The 24,576-nt window shown below is 38.8% G+C and overlaps 1 protein-coding gene across 5 annotated transcripts in view; it reads right to left on the bottom strand.

The window, feature by feature from the left end:
* Window positions 1-3,426: 3,426 nt before the first annotated feature.
* Window positions 3,427-24,576, bottom strand: part of klhl29 (kelch like family member 29) — a 529,985-nt gene continuing 508,835 nt past the window's right edge. For 4 of the 5 annotated variants that reach the window (XM_078541553.1, XM_078541555.1, XM_078541556.1 and 1 more), the window contains one exon: window positions 6,191-10,630. In XM_078541553.1, coding sequence (XP_078397679.1) covers window positions 10,447-10,630 — 184 coding nt within the window. In that variant the 3' untranslated portion in view covers window positions 6,191-10,446. Of the gene's footprint in view, window positions 5,013-6,190; window positions 10,631-24,576 lie in introns of those variants that run through there. The other variant, XM_078541558.1, reaches the window with a different exon arrangement.

The following is a 24,576-nucleotide window of genomic DNA, read 5'->3' as shown; positions in this document are numbered from 1 at the left end:
AGCACCAAAAGCTAGGCAAGTGGGATTTAGAAAGTGCTGATTTGTGACTTGGTGGAGAATTTTTCCTGGAATGGACACAGAATTGGGGTTCGAAGGGTGTTGGTGAGGCGGGTGATGTGGAATGCAATTGGACAGGTAAATCTCTTGAAGATAAATGTGCAAAATATTGGACACATGATTAAGTCTGCAATCCCTAATGCAGGGTGAAACAGAGCAAAGACCAGGTACTTTCTCAAAAGGAAAAATAAATTAGTCACCCCGAGCCACATCTTCATGCATTTAACAGAATTAATGAAGAGCTACAAGCAAGATATGTGCCTTTCTATGCACAGCATACCTGTACTAATGTGAGGAAAGCTTCATAGTCAGTCACCTCTCAAACTATTGTCTTGGAAGAAAGTAAGAAATACCCAGTATGGAATATATCCTCACTTGAAGAATGATGACAATGACTTATAAAGGTAAGGTACTTTACTTCTTTTTGTCACATTCTTCATAATAGGCTACCATTTCCATAATTGTGCCTTCATGGAAGATTAGAGCACAGGGAAAGTGATAAGCACATTTCTTCCAGAGTGCAGATTTTTTTTTAAGCACTCGCATTTAAGCAGTAGTACTTGGTCACTGGGTACAGAGTGCTTCAATTAATTTTGCAGATGTAATCTTGCACATGATATCTCCAGGATTATATTAATAAGGTAATTTCATGTGCTATTTGGAACAATTAATGGTTCTTCTGTAAATGTAATTACCCTAATGCACGCAATTTCTATCCTGTGGTGGCTATATTGTTCATATATGGTCTGGATAATTGGTATTTTGTTGTTTCATTGTAGTACCACTCCTTTAGTTTTTCAACATTACAGAATCGTTATAGTGCAAAAGGAGGCCATTCAGCCCATCAAGTCTGAACTGGCTCTCTGAAAGAGCATTCTACCTAGTCTTACTCCCCTGTGTTATCCCCGTAACCCTGCACATTCTTGCTTTTCAGGTAGCAATCCAATTCCCTGTTGAATACCTCGATCAAACCTGCCTCCATCACCCTCTCAGGAAGTTTGTTCCAGACTCCAACCACCCTCTGCGTGAAAAAATTTTTCCACATTCACTTTACTCCTTTTACCAATTATTTTGAATCTGTGCCCTTTAGTTCTTGATGTTCTCTTGAGTGGGAACAGTTTCTCACTATTTACCCTGTCCATATATTTGTCCTCCCCTTTTGGATTCTTTTTCAACATGTTGGTTCAGCATTGGGACGATAGGCAGATGACCAGCTCCCAGGCCACTGCGTCAATTGCGTTCTATTGTAGCTCTCAATTATTTACTGGTAGGCAATTAAATCCTATAATCGGAGTCTAGTTCATGGAAATATTCCTCCATTTGGTTTATTTTGAAAACAGCTTGGGGTGCTTAGTTGTTGATGGTTTATTCACCTTTCTGTTCCTGATATTCTTAAAATACTTTTCCTTGTGTTTAAATCTGTCCATGGCCTCACCCCCACCTTGCGCTGTAACCTTATTCAACCCTCTGTTCCTCCAGCTCTAACCTCTTCATTTTACCATTGCTGGCAATGCCTGTAGCTGCTCAGGGCCCACACACTGGAATTTCTTCCTTACACCCTTCTGCCTCCACCTCCCTCAACTCATTTAAAATACAGCTCTTTGAACAAGCTTTTGGTTACTCCTAATATCTCTTTTATTGGATGAACATCCATTTTTGTCTGACTATACCACTGTGATGCACCTTGAGATGTTATTCTATGTTAAAGGTGCTATATAAATGCGCATTGTTGTTTAAATAGTGCAACTGTACCAAGTGCCATCAATTCTCTGTAATAATATAGAAAACTGAAACACAGTTTCTAAATGAATATTTCACTTTATTGCATACAAAAATGATGTATCATATGATATAATTTAATAGTTATCTCTACTTAAATGCAAAGAAATTGTATTCTACAGACATTATTTTCTAAAACATTCTATTTATGTTAATACTGCAATTGAGGGAAAACACATTTCAGATATACTTCTGTAACTGTCTCATGTTCACTTTTCATCATTGTGCTTTTTCTCAGCAAATGATAAACATTACACGTTGTAGGTCAAAAGAGTGACATTTCTTAATGGCACACAATTCTGCCCATTTCTATTTGATTCCCTCAGAATGGGGAACATGATGGGTTGTTTCTACTGAAACCACCAAATGACTGTGATGCTGATCATACTGAAATTCTTGGGGCCAAGGGGGTTTTGCAGAAACCTGGACTCCAATTTACCCTGTTGAGCAGAATTACTTAGATGGTATAAAGAGCGTTAGTTTTAAGTCTTTGCACGTGGAAGTAACACTTGTACCAAAATTTAACTTGACATTTTATTCTGAATATATAAGCAGGGGTTATGCAATGGAATACAAAGGCTGGACGTTTGAAGGTTGTCTAGGCCCTGTGAGAATATAGTATATTACTTAGCCAAATCATTGGTATGTTTTTCTCCAAAAGAAACCCATCCTGAAATTCAGTTTAGTACTTGTCCTTAACCATTAGTGGTGTCCTGAGAAAACGATGGCTTTGAAAGGGATTTTTAAAATATGTTTTCTCCAGCAATGTCTGAGCAGAAAACACTTTTAAAGGGTTAGTATTTACTTCAATACATTCTAATATCGTGCTATCTCAGGCACGTAGCTCAGTACCATTTCTGCACAAATGCAAATGTGCAAGAGGAAAGCAAGGCATTTTCTGTTCTGAAAACAAACCATTAAAATTGATATGGAGTAATATGGCAAAGCAGTTGGTTTCTCATGACATTTTCTGTTTGATCTTTGAGTTTCTTTCAAATGAAATCTGTTCTTATCAAAGTGAGAGACAGTACTCTTAGAGAATGAAACCCTTTTAATTTTTGGCTTACAGTATCAACAAGCAATCTCAAGTCAGATATGGAATTTACAAATGGAGATTAAAGCTCCCTCTATATTGCCTGATTAAGTGTGCCTATCTCAGAAGAAGTTCTACTGCACCAATATGAACTCATTTCCAATTCCATAGCTGTCATCCTGTGGTGTCTGAGTGAGAATGCCAATGTAGTGCCAAATGAGATTTCTTAGGGATGCATTTTCTTTTCTACTCCAGGACTAGAAATCTGGCGGAACCAAAAAGAATTTTTATGGAAAAATAACCACCCAGTAGGATAATCTTAATTCTTTTGAATGATATTTATCTTCACGCACTGAGGAGTTGTAGCCCAGGTTGTGGGGAAACTGCACAATTGAAAATATTGTGATGTTGCAAATAGTCAGTGCTGCACATGGTCTATTCTTTTGTGTGTGTCTATACACCAGTTCATTTCCATCTGGAACTAAATTGAACCTAATCACTCCACTCCAGCCACCCACAACCCCCCGCCCCCACCGTCCCCCTTCTACCCCCAAAGCTGTGCTTGTGACTAGCCTGGTGGAATAGATGTGTGTGTGTGGATTGTGAGAGGGGATGCATATAATTTTAAGGATAAAGAGGCTTATCTATTTTTCATTCTTGGCAATTAGGCATACATGAGCAATTAGGGATGGGCAATGAATGCTGGTCTAGCCAGTGACGCCCACATCCCATGAATGAAAGAAAAAAAGTCTTTGCACAACCTGGAATCATAACAAAATAGCACAGATTTTGAATGACCCTTAAAATCTCCCCTAGGGTTCTTTCAAGCAAGGTGATGTAAAGGTGATGCACATAACCACAATCAGTGGTTTGCCTTTGATCTTTGGGCCATGGAAATGAATGTCTTTCTACATGATATGATGGCCCAGAATTTTCGGTAGTAATAACAGGGAAGCTGTCAGTGTTGCCATAATTGTTGTGTAAAACTGACATTAATTTCTGGCATCTGCACATGGCCACTTTAAAATTCAGTCTGAAAGTTGCTGTCAGCAATACCCTGGTCCTCCACAGGGTGTGTTGTTGTAATCTTTGCAGATGGAATCATTTAGAAATCACAGATTTGTTGTGAACTTCAGCTATTTACACATTATTCTCACCTTAAGGAGCATTGATAAAGTTGTCTTTGTTCAATCAGGAATTGCTGAGTTTTTAGTGGTGTACTAAGTCATAATTCCTGCTGATCAATCTCTCATGACCCTGCAAAATTAATTTTACAAGGAGAGAGTCTGATTCCTTCAGAAGCATATCTAAAGATAGCAGATTTTTATATATTCAAGTTTTTGTTATTGTATTTGCATTTTTCCCTTAACCCCATTTACATCTGAATTTTTATTTGGCTTATTAGACAATAAGTGTGATTTTTATTTTCTGCTTTACTGTGAGAATTATTCAATCTTATTGGCTGCTTCTTCCCCTGTTGTTGGACAGCACAGATCCCCTGTAAAAGGTGTAAAAGTCAAACTTACATCAGAAAAGTGGACGTCTAAACCCTAGAGCCTGCTAAACCTTTGTAGGCAGCTTTCATTGAGGGAAGTGGTGAGCACAGTTACTTTGCTACAGATAGCAAATCCAGGTCAATAACTTGTTGCATTTGGCTCTTGATTAGGAACAGCGGTCTTATGAATAACTATTTGAAGGTATTTGGGGGAATTTTTGTTTAAGAGGCCTGCTGCATCTCCTTACATGGATGGGAACTGGTTGAGTGGAAGGCAATATATTTGCTTTGTTTTTGCGATTCTTGAGGATTTGGTCTGAAGAATATGTGTTACCGACTGGCACGGGCTCGTTCAGTAATATTGTCTTGAATGATGCTGGTCTCTGAGCCGACGAGTCCCTCTCTGAGGGGAAATGTGCTATCTGAGGTATCAGCTATAATCTGACATTGATTTGCATGGAGCTCGCCAGTGGGGTCAATGTCAACAATATTTTGGCACTAGTGACCTCTCGGCATAGAAGGATCTTTGCAGCCAACTTGGCATTATCTTATAATGGTGAGTTCCCACTGAAGTCATGGAATCCTCAACAATGTGTTGTTCCATTGGTGGACACATGACAATCATTCATTATGGATCTGTTTGTGAATCTGAGGTAAAGTTGACAAGTTGAGATGAGAACCATTTTATATGATTGTGAGCATCAGGGAATATAAATGGACAACTGTATTTTGAACAATATTTATGTTGGTGCTAATGTGGTAACCCAGTTATGGAAGCAAATTTTTGTCAACTGTTAGTATTTTGCATGAGCAACCAACTTTATCAATGGCCACTGTGAGGCTCTCAAATTGTTGTACAAGTCCTTGCAGTTGGTATCTTTTTTGTATGTGGCATCATTGCGCATGTGCAGAAGAAATATTTTGCGCATTTCTCTTGTGGGCCAATTCTCCCAAATGTAGTTAAGCAAGGTAACTTCAATTCAATTGATTTCAGATTATGAATTCAGTTTATTGGCTATTCCAAATGGAGTCTCAATCTTGTAAAACACTGAATTCCAACTCCAGGGACCAAATGCAACAAATTATTGGCCTGAATTTTGTGGTCAGTTGTGAAGGAATAGTGCATGTCACTGACCTCCCAAAAAGCTGCCCACACAGATTTAGCAGGCTCTGGAGTGGAGACCCTTCTCTTTCCTGAGATCATTTTGAATTTTGTGCATTATACAGGGGATCTGCGCTGTCCAGCAACAGAGCAAGTAGCAGGCACACTGATCAGCCAATCAGACTGAAGAATTCTCACAGGCAGTAACTGAATCCATACAATAATCTCTCCAAGGTCTGGTGCATGCGTACAAGTGAAAATTTTAAATAAAGCAGCTACAAAGTTACATGAACTTCCACTAACTCTTGTAACCCTAGAATCTAAATTAACCCTGTAATGTTATTGTTTCCACAGGACCATGAGTACTTATAAACTCCAATTCCTGTCCTAGCATTTTCCTGGAAGTTCTCATCAATTACATGATCTTAATTCCACTGTACTGCTACAGGACATGAGAGTAACAATGGCAGCTGGAATTGCTGAGCCGGACCACTGTGCTGCTTTTATTGCCCCTGTATAAAACAGTTTGGCTCAAGAATAATAGAGTGGCAGCTGCCTGATGCATGCAGCATCCTGACAATGGTGAGGGCATTGATTTGTTCAGTATTTAAATAAAAGCTGCCTGTTTTACTGTACCTGTTACAGAGCAGCCCATTTAAGCATTTTGGAAGAAAAAACAGAAAATGCTGGTAACATACAGCAAGTTCAGTCAGCATCTATTTGCAGATTGGGTTTGGATCCCTCCATTCTGAAAAAGGATCTACACTCAAAGTATAAACTCATCTTCTCTTCTCAGGTGTAGACTGACCTTCAATACATTTCCACCATTTTAAAAAGTCTTTTGGTAGATTTCCAGCATCTGCAGCATTTTGCTTTTCACTTATGAATATATTGGCTTTCAGTTTTCACTAAAAAAAAACCTCAAAAAACTTGAAATCTGACATAATAATAATGAATTTAACTTATCCAGATGCCTTGAAGTACTGACCCTGGGCACATGACTTGATTCAGGTCCCTTTTACAGTTGCCAGCATTTTTTTTGAAGTTGTTTGGCAGCATTTCTGATTCTGGTAAATTTGAATATATGGTGGCACTGAGTTTGTTCTAAGTCTGTATTGAAAGGCATAAATATAGCCCAGCTGACAATGTAAAATTACTGTTTGTTTCTTCGCCTCTTGTATGCTTACTGTGTTTCTGTCTGTGTCATTTGCTCTTCCATAGTTAACCAGAGAACATAAGGCTGGTTTACTGCTCTTATCATAAAGAAAAAAAAGCTTTCCTTGTTTTTGCACGGTAACAGCAGGCTTAGCCTGAAAAGGACAGTCTAAGCACAGCATTTTCTAGTAATTTGGTGTTCAGTGCTGATTAATGTCGATACCATAGGCACCTGGGAAACCTGACACACAAAATTAAGGTTTAAAATCAGTAGTTTAAATAATAGAATATTTGATGCTCTATCTTTCTAATCAGACCTACTTCTGTTGAGAGTTTAAGTATTTGACCAGAGGAAAGAACGTTTAGTTGGTGGGAAAATGCACTGCCTCTATAATGCCAACCACGTATGGCTTGGCTGTTCAACTGGATGGCCAAGTTCCAGAAACCCAGCAGCATAACCATTTTAGCTGAGGTGTGCTGGTCTGTGAAGGATGAAAGCACAGGCCTGAAGTGGTATGTATTGAGCCAGGAACACACGTCAGAAATCTGTGCAGATTCATGTGGAAAAGTAGTGGACAGGTGCTGGGGAAGTTAAGGATGATTTGTAGTACATCAAAGAAAACTCATTTGTACTTGACTGCCTCTTGAAACAAAAATGTTGCTCTCACAAAGCATGGGATTTGGCGACTGGTGGAGATTCAACAGTAATGTGAGCACAGTTGTTACTTGAGGGGCAGAGAAGCAACATTGGAGGTGCATGTTGTAATGTGGTGCAGCTTCATGTCCCAAACTGTTATTGTGCATCTTTTATTACGTTTACTCGATTATATGTTACTCCTTCTCCCAGCAAACAGAGATATGGTTCAAGAATTATTTTGTGTGATTGATTGTTAAAGTGAGGGAGCCCAGGAAGGAGAAGAGGGACAAAAATAGAAACAAAATAGTGAATAACAAAACAGGAGTAGAAGTAGGAGGAAAAGAGGAAACTAAAAGACTGAGAAAGGGGAAGAAATGAAACATAATTGCTGAAATTGGAAGTGTCTTTTTAAACAATATTTTAAAGATGAATTTCAATGGTTACATCAATTGAATTTTTAAATTCTAAGTCAAATTTTGAAAGATGTATGCAACACTTGCTGAATAAATGTCATGAAGCTTCAATCTTCAGTGTAAATTCAGCTTTCTGTCATGTCGTATTGTTCTTTTCTTTTGAATAACAGTACCAACTGAATTGGTAGCAGAAAGAGAGAGAGAGATGCTTCGAGGCTAGAAAAACCACCATTGACTCCCATCTAGACCTTGGATAGGTTTATAAAGGGGATACATGGACTTTGTTTGAATTTAACTGGAGATTCGTGACATATGATACCAGCTATTTATAACTTCATGCCAACATGCTGACCCTGTGGTTTACTCAAAATTAATGAAGCCCCAGGATATACTTTTTCAGTGTGTGGCAGATATGCAAGGAAGGAGATTTATAATGCAGTGATGAGGAAAACTGGCAGAAAACATTAGTTAAGCCCAAGTAGGATTAGCTGCTCCTTATTAGTTTTTGTTTTTATCTGATTGGGTCTGGTTCATTGATTAAGCGTTGTATTTTTGAATTTCAGTTTGAGTTTGTGCTTTACTTACATATCAAAGTGACCTGGGAAAGCCTCTTTAGATATGGGCCCATTGCAACCTGTGGTTGAAAATGCCCTAATAATTTATTAAATAAGATTACATCTTTATCAGAAAATACTGTACAGAAGTATTTTGGTCCATAAACTGCTGTAGTTCTACCTTACATATATATATTATATATATTTTTAATACTGGAAGTTTACAAAAAAAACTCATTGCTAATGAAAAATTGTGCCTATATATTGAACTACTGTACATGGTATATTGAATACGTATTCAGAGGATTGAAATTCAGGATACTACCTAATATGTGAATATATAAATCATATTCATACAGTACATACTTAAAGCTGAAACTGGTATGAGCATCGCACTAGATTTGTATAGGAAATCTTAACTATCAGTACTGGAGATGTACACACTGATGTATCTATCCACGATCATAGTACTGCATCTATCCACTACCCTGCTATAGATGAAGAGCCAATATAGATTATCTGTTACTCCTATGAGTTGTTATTGAGCCATGAATACCAGAAGTAAACATTTCAGCAGCTCCTTTCCTTCCATTCCCTCCCCTTATTTATTCACAGATGTGGACGTTGCTGGTAAAACCAACATTTATTGCCCATCTCTAATTGCCCGAGAAGGCAATGGTGAGCCCGACTTCTTGGCAACCAAGTGGTTTACTAGACTATTAGAGGGAAATTAGGTGTCACATTGCCCACATTGCTGTGGGTCTGGTGTCACATGTACACCAGACAGGTAAGGATGGCAGGTTTCATTCCCTAAAATACATTAGTGAATCAGATGGGGTTTTACAATAATTTGACAGTTTATTACTGATACTAGCATTTTTTTTTCATATTCCAAATTTATTTAATTAACTGAATTTAAATACCCCTGCTGCCACAGTGAGATTTGAACTCATATCACCAGATTATAAATCTAGTCCTCGGGATTACAAATCGAGTAACATAACCCATTATGCTACTGTTCCCGGTATACTACATATAAGGAGCAACTTCGTCACATAGTGACACTTAAGTGTAAAATTGAATGGGCAGTTATTTCACCTGGATAAAATTTTACTACTTTTATAAAAAAAAACCTTGAGATTAGAAGATTTTGCCTTGTTTAGATTTAGCATTTTAAAATAAACTAGATAGAGAATGACCAGGCGTTTTTACGTAATAATCTAAAATGAAATATGCCAAATAGGTAAAAATATCCTCTAGCTAAATGGCACTTTTACATTTGATGCTGTAAAAGGGATTACAGAAACAAATACTAGATTTATGTAGATTTATTGTTAGTGCAGCAAGTTTGTTCTATATCATCCAAGATATAAACATGGAAAGAATTAAACCAGATGGCAATGCAAGACATTACAGCTACAACCTCTGAAAACTCATGGCATTAATCTCATTGCTTTTGCTTCTCAATAACAATTCAGAAAACAGCATTGCACACCTCTGGGTGTTTAAATTCACCACCAATGGGGGCACTGATAATAAAACAAAAGAGAATCTAAAGATTCTTCTTTCAAATCGTTTCCTCCCAAAATCATTTGCATTTTTAATATTTTTGACTGGTCTTGCAGCTGATATTTCATGTAATCAGAGAAAGCTGTCTCTAGACATGATTTTGCTTTTTTTTTAAGCATTACTTTCAGTGTAGTTTTCTGCCGTTGTACATTTTAGACATGCACAACTTGTGGACAATCCAAGCTTCCTGTTGGTATTGCCCCAGTGTACAATAGGATTGCTTGAGATCTTCCACCACATTGTCTAGGATTTCTTGTGCTCTGTGGGACTACGTCTTGCTTTTACTGAATAGTGTACATGCTGTTACACTCTGGTATTGTAGATATTACACTCTACAAACCAATTTTTCTTCTAAATGGCCTTTAACAATATAAAGGTAACTGTTTGAAAGCAAAACTGATGATTGTTATAAAGCGGGCATTCATACCCAAATTGCCCAATATCTAAAACAAGTGTCAGGTCTTGTGACACTACTAGAAGTACCATAAGTTATACTATAATACATCCATAGGGATTTTTGCCCTATTTCACCTAATGGTGAGTATGGAATCTACATTCAATGTAGACAGTAAAGAGCAACATATTCATTGTTTTAAAGCACTGCTACAGCAGAATAAAACAATTTGGGAACTGCTATCCCCATGTCACAGTGTCAACCACTTTGAATGTATTTTTTGATGACTACACAGCCATGCCTGAACACTGGGCAAGGCATGTTTTGCAGGAGTGTCCAATTGTTAGTTTGGGGATCATACGTTTCCATATTTCCCAATGCAGGTCCTTCACTACTGACGATTCCTCCTGTAGCATAGATTTTCCCATCCAGTACCACGGCACTGTAACAGACAATCCATTATGAGTGAACAATTCAAGTAATCATCATCATATCATATATACAAAGCACAAGGGTAAATTTTCGATTGTCAAACAGAGTCACTCCTGTGCAGCATACACAGATCACTGAATACTTGCTTTTTAAATAATTATTGTCATGACACACCAATATGGCTTATTCTATAATATTATAGACACATCATTATAAGCATGGGATATCTTTTCACTAGAAAACAGTTTTTTTTAACTGATCACTATATTGAAATCCCATGTATAAAAAAGTCACTACATTGACAATGAACAGTACCTACAGACAGTTTGATGAAATGAAAAGACAAAGTTTAAAAAATACTCAGTTGTAATTTATAGCATTTATGACACTGATTCAACAACTTTCTAATTTAAAGAAGGTGCAGTAACATTTTCTGGTTGTGAACAAGATTAGAAACTGACTTCAGTCTCTTCAGTATTCAATTTTCAGACTGATTCCTGAAACAGAGTTCTTTTTAAAACAGAATCTTTTTAAAATGTGTAGCTAATCCTGTTATCACATGATATTTGGTACTAGTATGTGCCAAATGTTTTGTTGTGTCAGGATTGAAAATTGAGCAAAACATCTCAGTTCCTCTGTGTGGCGTCAACGTGATGACTTTGGGGTGGGTTGTTTCATAACTGAAGCTGATGTGAAGCTTTTTTTTTATCTGTACGTAAGCAAATATTTTAAACATTATTTTCCAACCTGTTCCTCCCAACTAATAGTGATGCATCTATGCACACAGTTGTGTAAATAGTACTGGCGCTATATGAGCAATACCAATGCCACAGGATAAAATAATCCATTAATACATAACCAGGGATTTTGTGACTACAATCATTATTTTATATTGATCTCGAGGCACTTCTACTACTATTAAAGAATTTAAATAATAGATAGTTTCCACTGTAACAGGAATATTCTAATCAGCTATATGATTAAGTGCATGGTAAGAATCTTCTCTTTGAAGTGGTGCTTTAATATGTTTAGAACCAGTATAGACAATTAGTACCAATTTAGATGCTTGCACTGCAATTTAAAGAATATTATTTTGTAAATATGCCTAACATGAACATGATGGCACATTTACATGTCAGCAATTAGAAGGTCTTGTGTTTTGTAGGAAAACATCCCAAGGTGCTTCACAGAAGTGTGGTCAGACAAAAATTGACACCAAGTCAAAGGAGGAGATATTTGGATGGGTGACTAAAATACTTAATTAAATAGCTAGGTATTGAGGTAAGTATTAAAGGAGGAGAGTGAAGTAAAGAGGTTTAAGGAGAGAATTCCAGAGCTTCAGCTTTATAGCTGGAGGTGTCCCTGCCAATGGTATGGTGAAGGGATTAGGTTGCACAAGAAGCAAGAGTTGGAGGAACACAGAGCTGTAGGGCTGGAAGATGTAACAGAGATAGGGTTAAGGTGATGGAGGGATTTGAACATATGGATGAGAATTTTAAAATCAAGGTGTTGGTCAGCCAGAAGCCAATGTAGATCGGTGAGCACAGGGTGATGCGTGAACAGAACATGGTGCTCAAGTTTACAAAAGATGGAAGATAGAAGATGAATGATGCTTAGGAGAGCATTAGAATAGTGGAATCTGTTGGTAACAGAAGTATGGGTTAGGATTTCAACAGCAGATACAGTGAGACAGGTTGGAGACCAGCAATTGGAAGTAGGCAATGAGGAAATGGGTTTGAAGTTCAGTTTGAGTCAAATAGAATGTTGAGATTGTGAACTGTTTGTTTTAGCCTGAGGCATTAGAATGTAAATGTAAAAAAATTGGAGGGAATCTCTATAACATTGACTACAGATTTGTAGAGTCAGCTCAAGCTGGCACCTCAAAAACTTAACTGAATGAGTTAGGATTCACTTGGCGATATTACATCATATGCAATTTTAACAATTTTTAAATTAATTTTGGAACTACTAAAAATATGAACATTATCCAAAGAGCGACAACCAAATGAAAGATAGCTTTAGATATGATTAGATTTTTTTTTGTGTGTAGCCCTGCTCATCATAGCAACCTAAACCAGAAAACAAATTTGTGCAGGTCTGAAACCAGCAAGTGTTGGGGGTTCCACGGAGGTTTGGGTTTACAGATAGATCAATCTGACATCCATCCTGTTTGTATGTACAATATTCAGCACATTAATGAGGTGGTTCCTGATTTTGTGACTTAATCTGGATGCACCCTGAGTTTCAAAGTGTAATAAGGATAATATAACAAGCAAAATAATTTCAATTGTGTGTGCGCCATTTTTATATTGCTATTAGTATTAGGAGTATATGTGCTTGCATAATGAATCAAAGCACAGCCTACATATGTAGATAATTATGGTATTGTCGTTGACATGCTGTCAAAGTATCGTAAGTAATTTTGTGCCATGCTTTCATTTCTTCCTGACAAACTGTTGCTTTTGATGGCTCCTCAGCCCACTCCATTTACTCAGCTGCTCATTATACACAGAACTTTGTATCAATCGTGAACAATTATGGTAAACATTCCTCCAACTCACAATGAAATACATTTGACTCACCAGTAGCACTCTAGCCTTTGAGTCACAAGGTTTTGAGTTCAAGCCCCACTCTAGAGATTTGAGCATATCTATTTAGGCTAATACTTTAGTGAGGAAGCGCTGCACAGCCAGAGGTGTCACCTTTCAGAGGAGCTTGTCTGCTCAAACAGGTGGATGTAAAATATCCCATGGCACTATTCGGAAAAGAGAGTTCTCCTGGTGTTGTAACCAACATTTATCTCTCAACCAACATCGAAAACAGACAATTTCATTGCTGTTTGCAGGACCTTGCTATACATAAATTGGCTGCCATTTTACTCACATTACAATAGTAACCATGTTTACTTGAATGTAAAATACTTAGGATGTTCTGAGGTCAAGATTTTTCTTTATCCTTAGTCACGAAATGACTTGCATTAGTTAATGTGATGGATACGAGTACACTGAGAAATTTGCTTAGGGAAGCATCTCTCAAATAGAGGTTCCTTTGCTCTGAATAACACTTCATAATAAACTGTATATATTATTCATGAACATAAGTACAATTTCCCATTAGTAGAGAACAAAATACGATCATTTGTTCTTTGAAGGTCACTTTAATTTCTTGGGTTTTATTGATTTGTAGCCATTTGTACGCTATTGAATTGAACATGATTAACTTTAAGGCAGGTAAAACATCATATGACTGTGCAATTAAAGGGATAATCTTTATAGGCAGAATCTTCTGTTTGGCATGCGGGGGCAGGCCCCGCACACCGACACACAAAATGACATGCGGTGACATCAGGCGTGCGTCCCGATGTCACTCTGACCTTCAGCTCGGCGGGTGCGCACCAGAGTCGGCTGTGCACCTGCCGAACTGTTAAAGGCCTGTTAAGGCCATTGATAAATTAATTAAAGTAATTGTCAGGGCTGCCCGTCCAACCTTAAGGTTGGCGGGCAGGCGAAGAGCCCAGGCGGCCTTCACATTTTTCATGAAACCTCATCCAAGGGCGGGATGAGGTTTCATGAAGGATTTATTAATGAAATAAATTTTTTAATCAAAATTCATAAACGTCCCAGCTCATGTGACATGGTCACATGAGGGGACATGTCTGAATAATTTTATTTTTCTTTTTTTTTTCAATGTTTCATAATGAAATTAATTTCCTTGAGGCAGATCTGTGCCTGACTCTCCCTCCTTCCCCACCCGCACAGATAGTACTCAGCACTTCCGGGTGCGCGTCATGCTGGGCGGGCCTTAATTGGCCCGCCCGTGTAAAATGGAGATGCGGAGCTGATCGTGGGCGGCGATCGGCTCCGGACCCACCTGCGCCCATTCCCGACTAGCCCGCCCAACAGGGAGAAAATGATCCCCTATGAGAAAGTGTTTTGCATAGAGCAGGATGGCCAATTGCTGGTATTTGCTGAGTTTGAGTAACAGTGACTGTGCTTCAAAGTAAAGCATGCAAAAAGCTTTGAGATGTTTATGAAAGACATGGTAAGGTGTTATATTCAGACAAGTTTATTTCCTTAAGTAATCTGATTTCAATGTAGTGTCCCATATATTCAGTCTAAGTAAGGAAGAGAAATGAATGTGTTCCTGGTGTTCATTACCATCAATGAAGTGAGGTCATGGTCAGTCTTTGCTGTGGTGGTTGAATAGCTTGGCCACACTTATTTTTTGGACTCATACAAGAAAAAATAATCACTTTGGTAAGGTATTCCAGAGGTCTACCTGTCCTTTGCAACCATATCCTGACTTAATTCACTGCATTTTAAAGAGAAGCAGAGAAGATTTTTTTTTAAAATTGTGCAAATCTACATCCATAAACTCATAACGTGAATGACTTGATTTCACCTAAGAATTATGTAATTATTGTGAAAAGGATATTCGGTTCTACTCCCTCCTTAAATTAAAGTGCATTGCAAAACATTTCTGGTAATATCCCATTAAAGCAGGGTTCATTCACAACTTGTTTGCAGGACCCACAGCTAGATGTCACTGCTGCATTCTGTACACACTGTTCAGCAGGACAATGAAACTGCTCCATGAATACATCTCATTAGTGAAAGATGGTACGTTATGAGCATTATGCCATGGTCACTTCTCTTTTCTATAACCATAGGCATCAACATATATAATTATGGAAATACCTTCCAAGATGCTGGTGCATAAAGACAAAAAAAAACACTTGTGCATGTTGACTATTAGTCCCTAAGAGCGCTTTCAGGGTGTATGCCTGTTATAGGTATATAATATTGATGCTTTAAAGCTTTGTATAAATATAGATGATTAAAATCAGAGTGCTGTATACATCTCATTACTATACTCGTGTTTCATGGATTGATACATAAAAGACTTTATCAAAATAAATGTTAAATGTAAAAAACCTTAATCCATGAGCACAAGTTTTGAGATTTGAAATTGCAGCATTTAACTATGAGGAATTTATAGTTTTAAATTAGATTCTAATCAGCTTCTTTCAGTTATACACCAGCACCTTGGGAGATTTTATTTACTTAGTGAATGAAAATCCCCAAACCTCCTCATTTTCTGAGTTTAAGGTGATCAGTTCCCCAACTAGTCTGTGGGGAACACTAAAGGGACACTCTTCGGCAGCATTGTTTGGGTCTTTCCACAAGTGCATACTGAGGCCACAGCAATGGAGGTTGGCTGCACAGGGACTCTGGCCTGTCCTGAACCTATTTAGCAAGGATTACTGTCAGCGTGGCCATTCAAAACCTGTCATTCAATAGATGGAGTTTATCACAAGAAACTTGTTAGTGACTTCCTGTGTTTCCCATTCTGATTCAAAGAATGTCTGCTGGTAGATCTTGCTCAGGAAGGGTGCTCCATATGGGGCGCAGAGGTGGGCAGTATATGGGTTGAACAGGTCATCATGGAGTGGTAAATGAGGTGCAGCGAGGATGGTTTCAACCAGATTGTGCGTTTTTGTCAGTTGGTGGATGTGTGGCGGCTTGATGTTTGCAAGGACAGGAAGCCAGGGGAGAGGTGTTGACCGGAGAGTTTCAGTTATGATATGCATTCTTGCATTCAGTTAAGTGTGAACAAGATGTGTGTGTGAGACGACTGTTGCCAATCAGGTGCACAGTACTCTGCTGTGGAGTATGATAGGTCAAGTGCTGAGGTCTAGGGTGTTGTGGCAGCAGCACCCCATGCAGATCCAGCAAGTTTGGTTAGTAGGGTGTTTCTGGTTTTGACCTTTGCTGCTGTTTCCTTCAAATGTTCCCGAAAGCTCAGAGTCCTATCCAGAGTCACTCCAAAATATGTTGTGTTGGGATCATGCTTTAGTCTCTGGCCATCCATGTAGATATGCAATTCTTTTTTGAGTGCCACAACTTGATCACACGTGCTAGGACCCTACTGACACCAGCTTGGTCGACATTAAGGGTGATCTCTACTCCTGGAGATATGCGTTTTAGGATAAGACGCTCAAAGATTTTAAAGCACACAAAGTAGTGAAATCGATTAATAGCTAGCCGCCAATGTGAGATCTTTTCCAGATTTTGGAATGGCGATGATTTTTGCCACACATTACAACTGTGGGAGTAAGTTTGAGCTGATGATTCTTGTGTAGAAATGAGTCAGCAAAGCATGAGCACAGGAGCCAAGTTGTTTCAGGGATTCTGGCATGATGTTGGCATATCCCACTGCTTTGCCACATTTCAGACCCCTTAATGCTTTTTCCAGTGCTGTGATCTTAAAGTGACCAGGGCAGCCGTGTTCTGCATGTCATTGGCAGTTTGCTACAGATGATGTGTTTTATTTTCTTTTCCAACAGTGTCCTTGCTACATGGAGCAGATGACTGGCAACTTGGTTCGGGGTGACCGATGGCCGATTTAATGTAGGTGATTCTTGGGCTGCTCCAAGACGGTGAATCAGGCCCCAGGATTTCTGACTGGAATAAGTGAAATTGGGGCCTGCTATTGTGTCCTCTGATCTGGTGTGACATGCAACATTTGAGAGATTCAATGAGGTGGTCTGCTATATCAGGCTCACCAGGTGATTCATATTCCTTTTGGGGTGCTGCACTCTCGGCATCAAGGCATGGGATGTAGATAGGTCAATAGTCACTTTGGGAGATAACCTTTATGTTCAGCATTAAACAGAGGAAATGTTCTAGTATGGTATAGTAGAAATATGTTTTGGAGAATGAGGTGGGGTGAGATACTGCCTTTTTTGAAGGCCTTTCTTTCTACGTAACTTGCTATCTTTCACATAAGTTTAAAAAAAAAAGTGGTCTCTTCTACTAGAATGGTAAGGGTTATCTATCTCCAGTGTTTGAGGAATACTGATTGTGCCTCAACAGTATGCCTAAACCTCAACCTCAGGAGAGTACTGGCTACAACATTATGACATTTCCAATTCCTATCCTCATGGTTCTTGTGACAATCTCCCAACTTCCGGGACATTTTTAGGCAGATTTATGGTGTGAACTCCATTAAACCGAGATTGTTTAAACCCATTTAATTTAAAACTGTTGCAGCTATCAGAGGTCCAAATCCTTCTTCCAGATAACATGAAAGGGTCCAGCTTCCATTCTCAACACATGCCTAATCTGCAACTATTTATGAAGGTGATGCTGTTAACTGAAACTCCTCCTGCTATAGTATATCTTCCACCATTAATGTTAGCTTACTAGCCACAGGATCAGGGGCATCAAACTCCCGCTTGGCCTGTTACCATGGCAGAAAATATCTTGTGGGTATAACCAGAGTAAAATCAGGGAGCCATGAAACACTAAGTTGGCTGGGGAGCATAGATACTACCTATTTATTAGGGAGTGCGAAGGTTTATTGTCGGAGGTGTTTCTGATTCCAGATAAAGTGTAAGTAAATTATAGATTATACACTGTAGTGAAATAAGAGCTTTCGGGAAATATAGTTCATTTTTAATGTTGAATTCCAATTAGCAAACTAAAAGTTACCGGCGATGCTGGCAATTAAAAGGAAATTTGTTTCTGAAAAAAAAAGTTCAGCAAATCTTTCTTTTCTTTTTGAGACAGAGAAAGGCTTTCTTAATGTTATTATCTGCAGGTGCCCCAATAATCCCTTTCAATACAATTCATATGGTAATTCCTTAGGAATAGAGGAAGAGGAGTAGGCCATTCAGCTCATTTACAACTCCATTTACCCACCTTTCATCTATATCTCTGGATGCCCTTGACTAATAAAAATCTGTCAATCTCAGTCTTGAAAGTTTCAATTGACCCAGAAGCCTTTTGTGGGAGAGAGTTTTGGATTCCCACTACCTTTTGGGCGGGATTTTCCGCACCCGCCCACCGCCGGGATCTTCCGGTCCCGTCGCAAGTCAATGGGCTTCTGGCATGGGCGCCACCTCATCCACGGTGGGTCCTGCCCGCGATGGGACCAGAAAATCCCGGCCTGTGTGTGAAGAAGTGCTTCCTGATATTACCTCTGAACGCCACTAATTAACTAACTTTAACTTAATTCCTCTGGTTCTGAACTCCTACACCAGAGGAAATTGATTTTCTGTACTTACGACTCCAAATTCCTTTATCATTTTAATGTCTCAAACTTTCTAAACACAAGGAACTATAAGCCAAATTTATGCAACCTGTCCTCCTTATATAACCCTTTAACCCACTGTGTCATTTGGTAAATATTCATTTTACCTCTTCCCAAGGCCAAAAACCCTTCCTGAGGTGTGGTACCCAAAACTGAATGCAATACTCCAAATGAGGTCTGACCATTTGCAAAGCAGAAGCGTAACACTGTAATTTTTATATTACAGTCCCTTGAGTCCAACCCTCTATTTGCCTTTATAATTACACTTTGAACGTGCTCATTCACTTTAAGTGATTTCAGTACTAGACCAGCTTCCCTATATGTCCCTTTTCTTCTAGCAATAAGAAAATATTCCAATTTGTCTTTCTTGGATTCAAAATGGACGACCTCATACGTTCAACTCCATCTGCCATTGTTTTGCCCAATCATTTAATCTGTCCATGTCCCATTGTAACTCTCTGCTCCTGTCTACACAATTTACTGTGTTTCATAACTTAAAGGCAGCACAAGCCTGGATAAACAACTTTCCATTGCTTCTTCCAAGTCACTGGTATAGATGGTGAAAAGCTGAGGTTCCAGTGCAGATACATGGGGAACACCACTTGCCACATTCTGCTCATGATTGCGCTTTCCTTTTTCCTATTCTGTCTTCTACCTCCCAATTAATTAACAGCTAATATCTTTCATGGAGTTGGTGCCTCTCTAAGCAGCTGCAAAATCTAAATGATTCAAATGCACAATGAACATAAATTATGTATGTGATAAACCAAATGTTCTGGATGAATATCAAGATATTTTCAAGAGACTAGAATATCTGGAACAAACTCAACACATTAACTTAAATACATCTCTATTTCGAATCATAATCCACAATCTTCCAATCTTCCTCTGAAAGCAGCAAGACCACCCAGACAGTGTGAAAGAACTGAACAAGATAAAAGGTTTTTCACACAGAAAATGGATAAACCTAATGAGACAATGACATACTATATATAAGGAACCTGGCAGGGCAAGACTAATTATAAGATGTAGAAGGTTGATGGTGCAAGACCTCCTACAACCCAGAACTCTTTCACTACATCTCACAGCTACTTTATATCAATAACAGCTGCCACAGTCAAGCTGTAATGGAATGCCTTGCTACATTCATATCCTCAAGTACAAGGATAGAGGTTCAGAATGGCATTGGTATAACCGCTGGTGTACAGAGTAAAGGGAAACCCCAGGTAAGATGGAGAACAAGGATTTGCAGGAACAAAAACAGAAAATGCTGGAAACACTCAGCAGGTCTGACAGCATCTGTGGGGAGAGAAACAAAAGAGTTAATGTTTCGAGTCTGTACAACCCTTCTTCAGAGCTAGATTTGCAGAAGTTGATCCTATTCAATAGGTACTTGCTATCTATGAGGATGAGGATAAAGGCTGTTGGAAGGACAGCCAAAATACAGACTGTGGCACTTTGGAACAGAAAGATGTCCAAAGAGGGAATCAGGAGGAAGGGAACTATAATGGAGTGTGAACCCACAATGTTCTAACTTAGAAGTGATAGTGCTATCAACTGAGCTGCGGCTGACATCTTTGGGGATTTTAACTTTCATATAAATTGGGATAAACAGGCTAGCACAAGAAAGCTCTAGAAAGGAAGTGAATTTCTGGAGTGTGTCCATGATAGTGTTCAGCAGCAAAAACTAACATGGGGGTGTGCCATATTAGCTTTAGCAATTAAAGTCAGATTTAACTAACATCCTAATGGTGCATGAACATTTATTTAATAGCGACCATAATATGATTGAGTTTAATGTAGTGTTTGAAAGAGAGAGATACAAAACAGCTACTAAGATTCTAGATTTATGTAAGGCTTACTTCAATGCAATGAGACACAGGCTATCCACAGTAAACTGAGCAAATCAGTTAATGGTTAAAACAACAGAGGATCAGTGGGAAGTGTTCAAAAAATAATTGAATGTGATACAGAACTAGTCTATACTTCAAAAAAGCTAATACTCTACTTGCCAAAAAGCAGCCATGGACAACTACACAAGAAAGAGACAACATAAAACTAAACGTAAAAGCATACAAACAGCAAAGATCCTGGAGAAGAGAGATACAAAGAATGCAAAGGGTTGACAAAACCTAAGAGTGAAAGGGAGTGTGAAAAGAAACTTGCAAGGGACATCAAAACCAACAGAAAAATATTTACAATTATATTTAGAAAAATAGCATTGTGGGCCTCTAGAAAACTCATAACGGTGATACTGTCAATGAAAGTGAGGAGATGGTGGACATGTTGAATAATTACTTTGCATCAGTGTTTGCAGCAAAGGAAGGAGTCAGTGTGTCAGAAATCCCAAGGGAGCTAATACTGAATCAGGGACAGCAACTCACCAAAATTAACACAAGCAAAGTAACAGCTATTAAGAAACTAATAGCTGACAATAGGACAGGTGGTTTCCATCCCAGGGTTTTAAAGAAAGTGAGTGAGAACATTGCAGATGCCCTAACTATATAATCTTCCTAATTCTCTCAGTCCAGGAACCCTTCCTTTAGATTAGAAAATTGCATATGTAATTTTGCTATTTAAGAAATGTGCCAGTGGGAAGCCTGGGAATCATAGACAAGTTAGCCTATCTTCTGTTGTCAAGAAATTACTGGAGTCTACAACTAAAGATCAGGTGATTGCTAATTGTGAAAATCTTCAGATGATCACAGAAAGAAAGCCAGCATGCTTAAAGGGTAGGCCATGCCTGACAAATCTGATTGAACTTTTTGAAAAGGCAAGTAGTGGAGAGGGAAATGTCTACAGCTGTTATTTATATGGACTTCCAGAAGGCATTTGATAAAGACTCTCAAAGTAGAATGTTAGCTAAAGTTGAATCCTATGGAATTGAAGGCAAATTGTTGGCTTAATTAGGCTATTGGTTGAGCAGCAGGTGATAGAGAGTGAAGATAATGGCAAGTATTGATTGGCAGGATGTGACTGGTGATGCTCCTCAGTATCTGCTTTGAGGTCTCAACTATTCACTGTTTTATTAATCACTTAGATGATGGGATAGAAAACAACGTATCCAAACTTGTCAATGACAAAAAGATGGGTGGCATTGTAAGCAATATAGATGGAATCATAGATTACAAAGAGATATTGATTAAGTGGTTGGGCAAAACTGCAGCAAATGGATTTTAATGTAGACAAATGTTAGGTTATCCACTTTGGAGCTAAGAAGGATAGATCAGTGTACTTTCTAATGAAAATCTAGAAACATTGGTGATTCAAAGAGACTTGGGGGTCCAGGTACACAGATCATTAAAATGTCATGTACAGTACAGAAAATAATCAAAATATCTGATGGAACACTGGCCTTTATATCTTGCAAACTGGAACACAGGAAAATAGAAATCACGCTTCAACTACACAAAGCCCTGATTAGACCATACCTGGCATACTGTGCGCATTTCTGGGCGTTACATCTTTGGAAGGATATACTGGCCTTGGAAGAAATGCAGCTTAAGATGATCAAAATGATACCTGGAACCAAGTGTTAAATTACAAGGAGAAGTTAATTATTGAAATTCCTGGTATTTAGATGGTTAAGGGGTGATTTGATTGAACTTTTCAAAATATAAAGGGGGATTGATAAGGCAAATAGAGAACTATTTCTGTTGGCTGGGGAGTCTAGGCCTTGGGGTATAGTCTAAAAATTAGAGCCAGACTTTTCAGGAGTGAAATTAGGAAATAACTCTGCACACAAAGCATGGTAGGAGTTTGGAACTCACTCCTGCAAAAATCCATTGATGCTGAATCAATTGTTAACTTTAAATCTGAGGTTGACAGAATTTTGTTGACCAAAGGTATTAAAGAATATGAGGCAAAGGTGGCTATATGAAATTAAGTTGCAGATTAGCCAAGATATTATTGAACGGTGGACAAGCTAGTAAGGATAAATGGCCTAATTTTGTTCCAATGGCTTCACAAATCAAGCCACTGTAAAACAGTCAGTACTGACACTTAATGGGCTTTGGGTTGGGCATGTGGCTGCCATCACTAATCTCTTGTACTTTGGAAAATAGCAGCAATGAGGTGACACTGGGCAGCTGTGTGAAGGGGAAACACAGGCCATTCAGGTTGGGCTGTTTCCATACTCTATCATATATGTATTTCTGCATCCTAGGTTTGTATAACGTTCTACAGAAATATTACTGACACAGCCATCAAACAATTAAATCCAGGGCTGGTCATTGATCTTAATACAAGAGAAACAAAAGGAACTTATGACAGGGAAGGGTTATATGATTTAAGGAAAGAGATTCTTTGACGGTCAAAATAGATAAAATTTGCTGGTCAATTATCCTGAAAAGATAATTAGTTCTAGGGCCGTAGGTATTCAAACTAAAAGAAAATAATTCAATGCAGCTGTAGGATGATGAACTTGACTTTACACACAAGAAAACGAGATCAGACTATCAAGAAATGACAGACAAATCAAACAAGCAATCTACTATCTGTTAGTCAGAAAGTCCTGTGGAAATTACAGGAATTTAACAGTGTCTCTGTTGAGTTTCGAAAAGGAATGCATAGACAGGATATTAAGAATGTGCTCTAAATATAAAGATGGGTCACTGATGTTGAAAGAATCCCGATATAAGGTCATCGACCTGTAATGTTAACTTGGTTTTTTTCTCTTCACAGGTGCTGCCTGACCTGTTGACTATTTCCAGCCTATTTTGTTTTATTTTTCAGATTTCCAGCATCGGCAGTATTTTGCTTTTGATATAAGTAACATGCCGTGATGAGGGCAGGAATAAAATTAGGAATGAAAATCAAAGCAGATGGAGATCCTTTGCCTATGAATATTATATTCAAGGCTTCACAGTTGATTGTGCAGTGATGAATTTACAAAGCTGATGCCAGCCTTTTTGCTTTTCCTTCACGTTTTCCTAGTTTTCTTGAAGGGCATTAAGAGTCAACCATTCTTTACCTATTTATTCATGTAAACAGCAGCCTGGTGATTAACTGGACTAACAACCCAGAGATTATGGTATCGATGTTCACACTTCCACTATGGATGGGAAGTCAGGTGGGGGTGGGATTAAAAAATTAAAATAAAGAAACCTGTCTCCAAACATCTGTGCACACATCTGCTGCCATTGTTACAGCAGTGGGGTGCATACTTTATGTGTGGTATGTATGCCCCATCTTGGAGGTGGGACACTTCATTATTATGGGCCTGAACTTCAGTGCAGTGGCAATCAGAGTCAGATTGTCACTCTGCTCCTAGTTTCTTACCAGGAAATCCAGCCGCTCCTTTCTTGCCCGACCTTCGACTTAGGCCAGACGAGTACTGCCTAGCGCAGCGAGCTCCTGAGGCCTTGTGTTAAGGTTGGAGAGTCAAAGCTCTAGCTGCTGTAAAGCAGGTGAGTTTAAAGGTCCAGCCACTTTCAGAAGCCAGGGAGAAGGTAAGTTTGTAAGATAATTAGGTAGGATTGGGAAGGGGTGGGGTGGCGGGGGATGGTGTTGGTTGGTCAGTGGAGGGTTGGGTGCAGTGGGGAGATTGAGGTTGGGTGGTCAGTGTGGGGTAGGTGGCTCGGGTGGTCAAGGTGGGTTGGGGTGATCAGTTGGGGGTCAGGTGATCAGACGGTGTTGGGTGGTCTGAGGGGGGTCGGGTGGTCAGTGGGGGAGGTGGGGGGAGTGCAGTCCTATAGTTACCCAGGAGTTAGAAGCAGTTTTAATTCTTCTAAATCTTCCTCGACAACCTCTGGTAAGACAGTCAAACAATCCGAAGTTTGTGATTTATATCGTACTTTTGGATGGTTCCAATTGCAGGGCAATTGCATAACATTGAACTTCCTGGGCAACTGCCGTGCAATC

The sequence above is a fragment of the Cetorhinus maximus genome, chromosome 5 (genome assembly GCF_964194155.1).
Source record: "Cetorhinus maximus chromosome 5, sCetMax3.hap1.1, whole genome shotgun sequence".
NCBI classification, from domain to species: Eukaryota; Metazoa; Chordata; class Chondrichthyes; order Lamniformes; family Cetorhinidae; genus Cetorhinus; species Cetorhinus maximus.
This window is presented reverse-complemented; position numbering and strand designations above follow the sequence as displayed.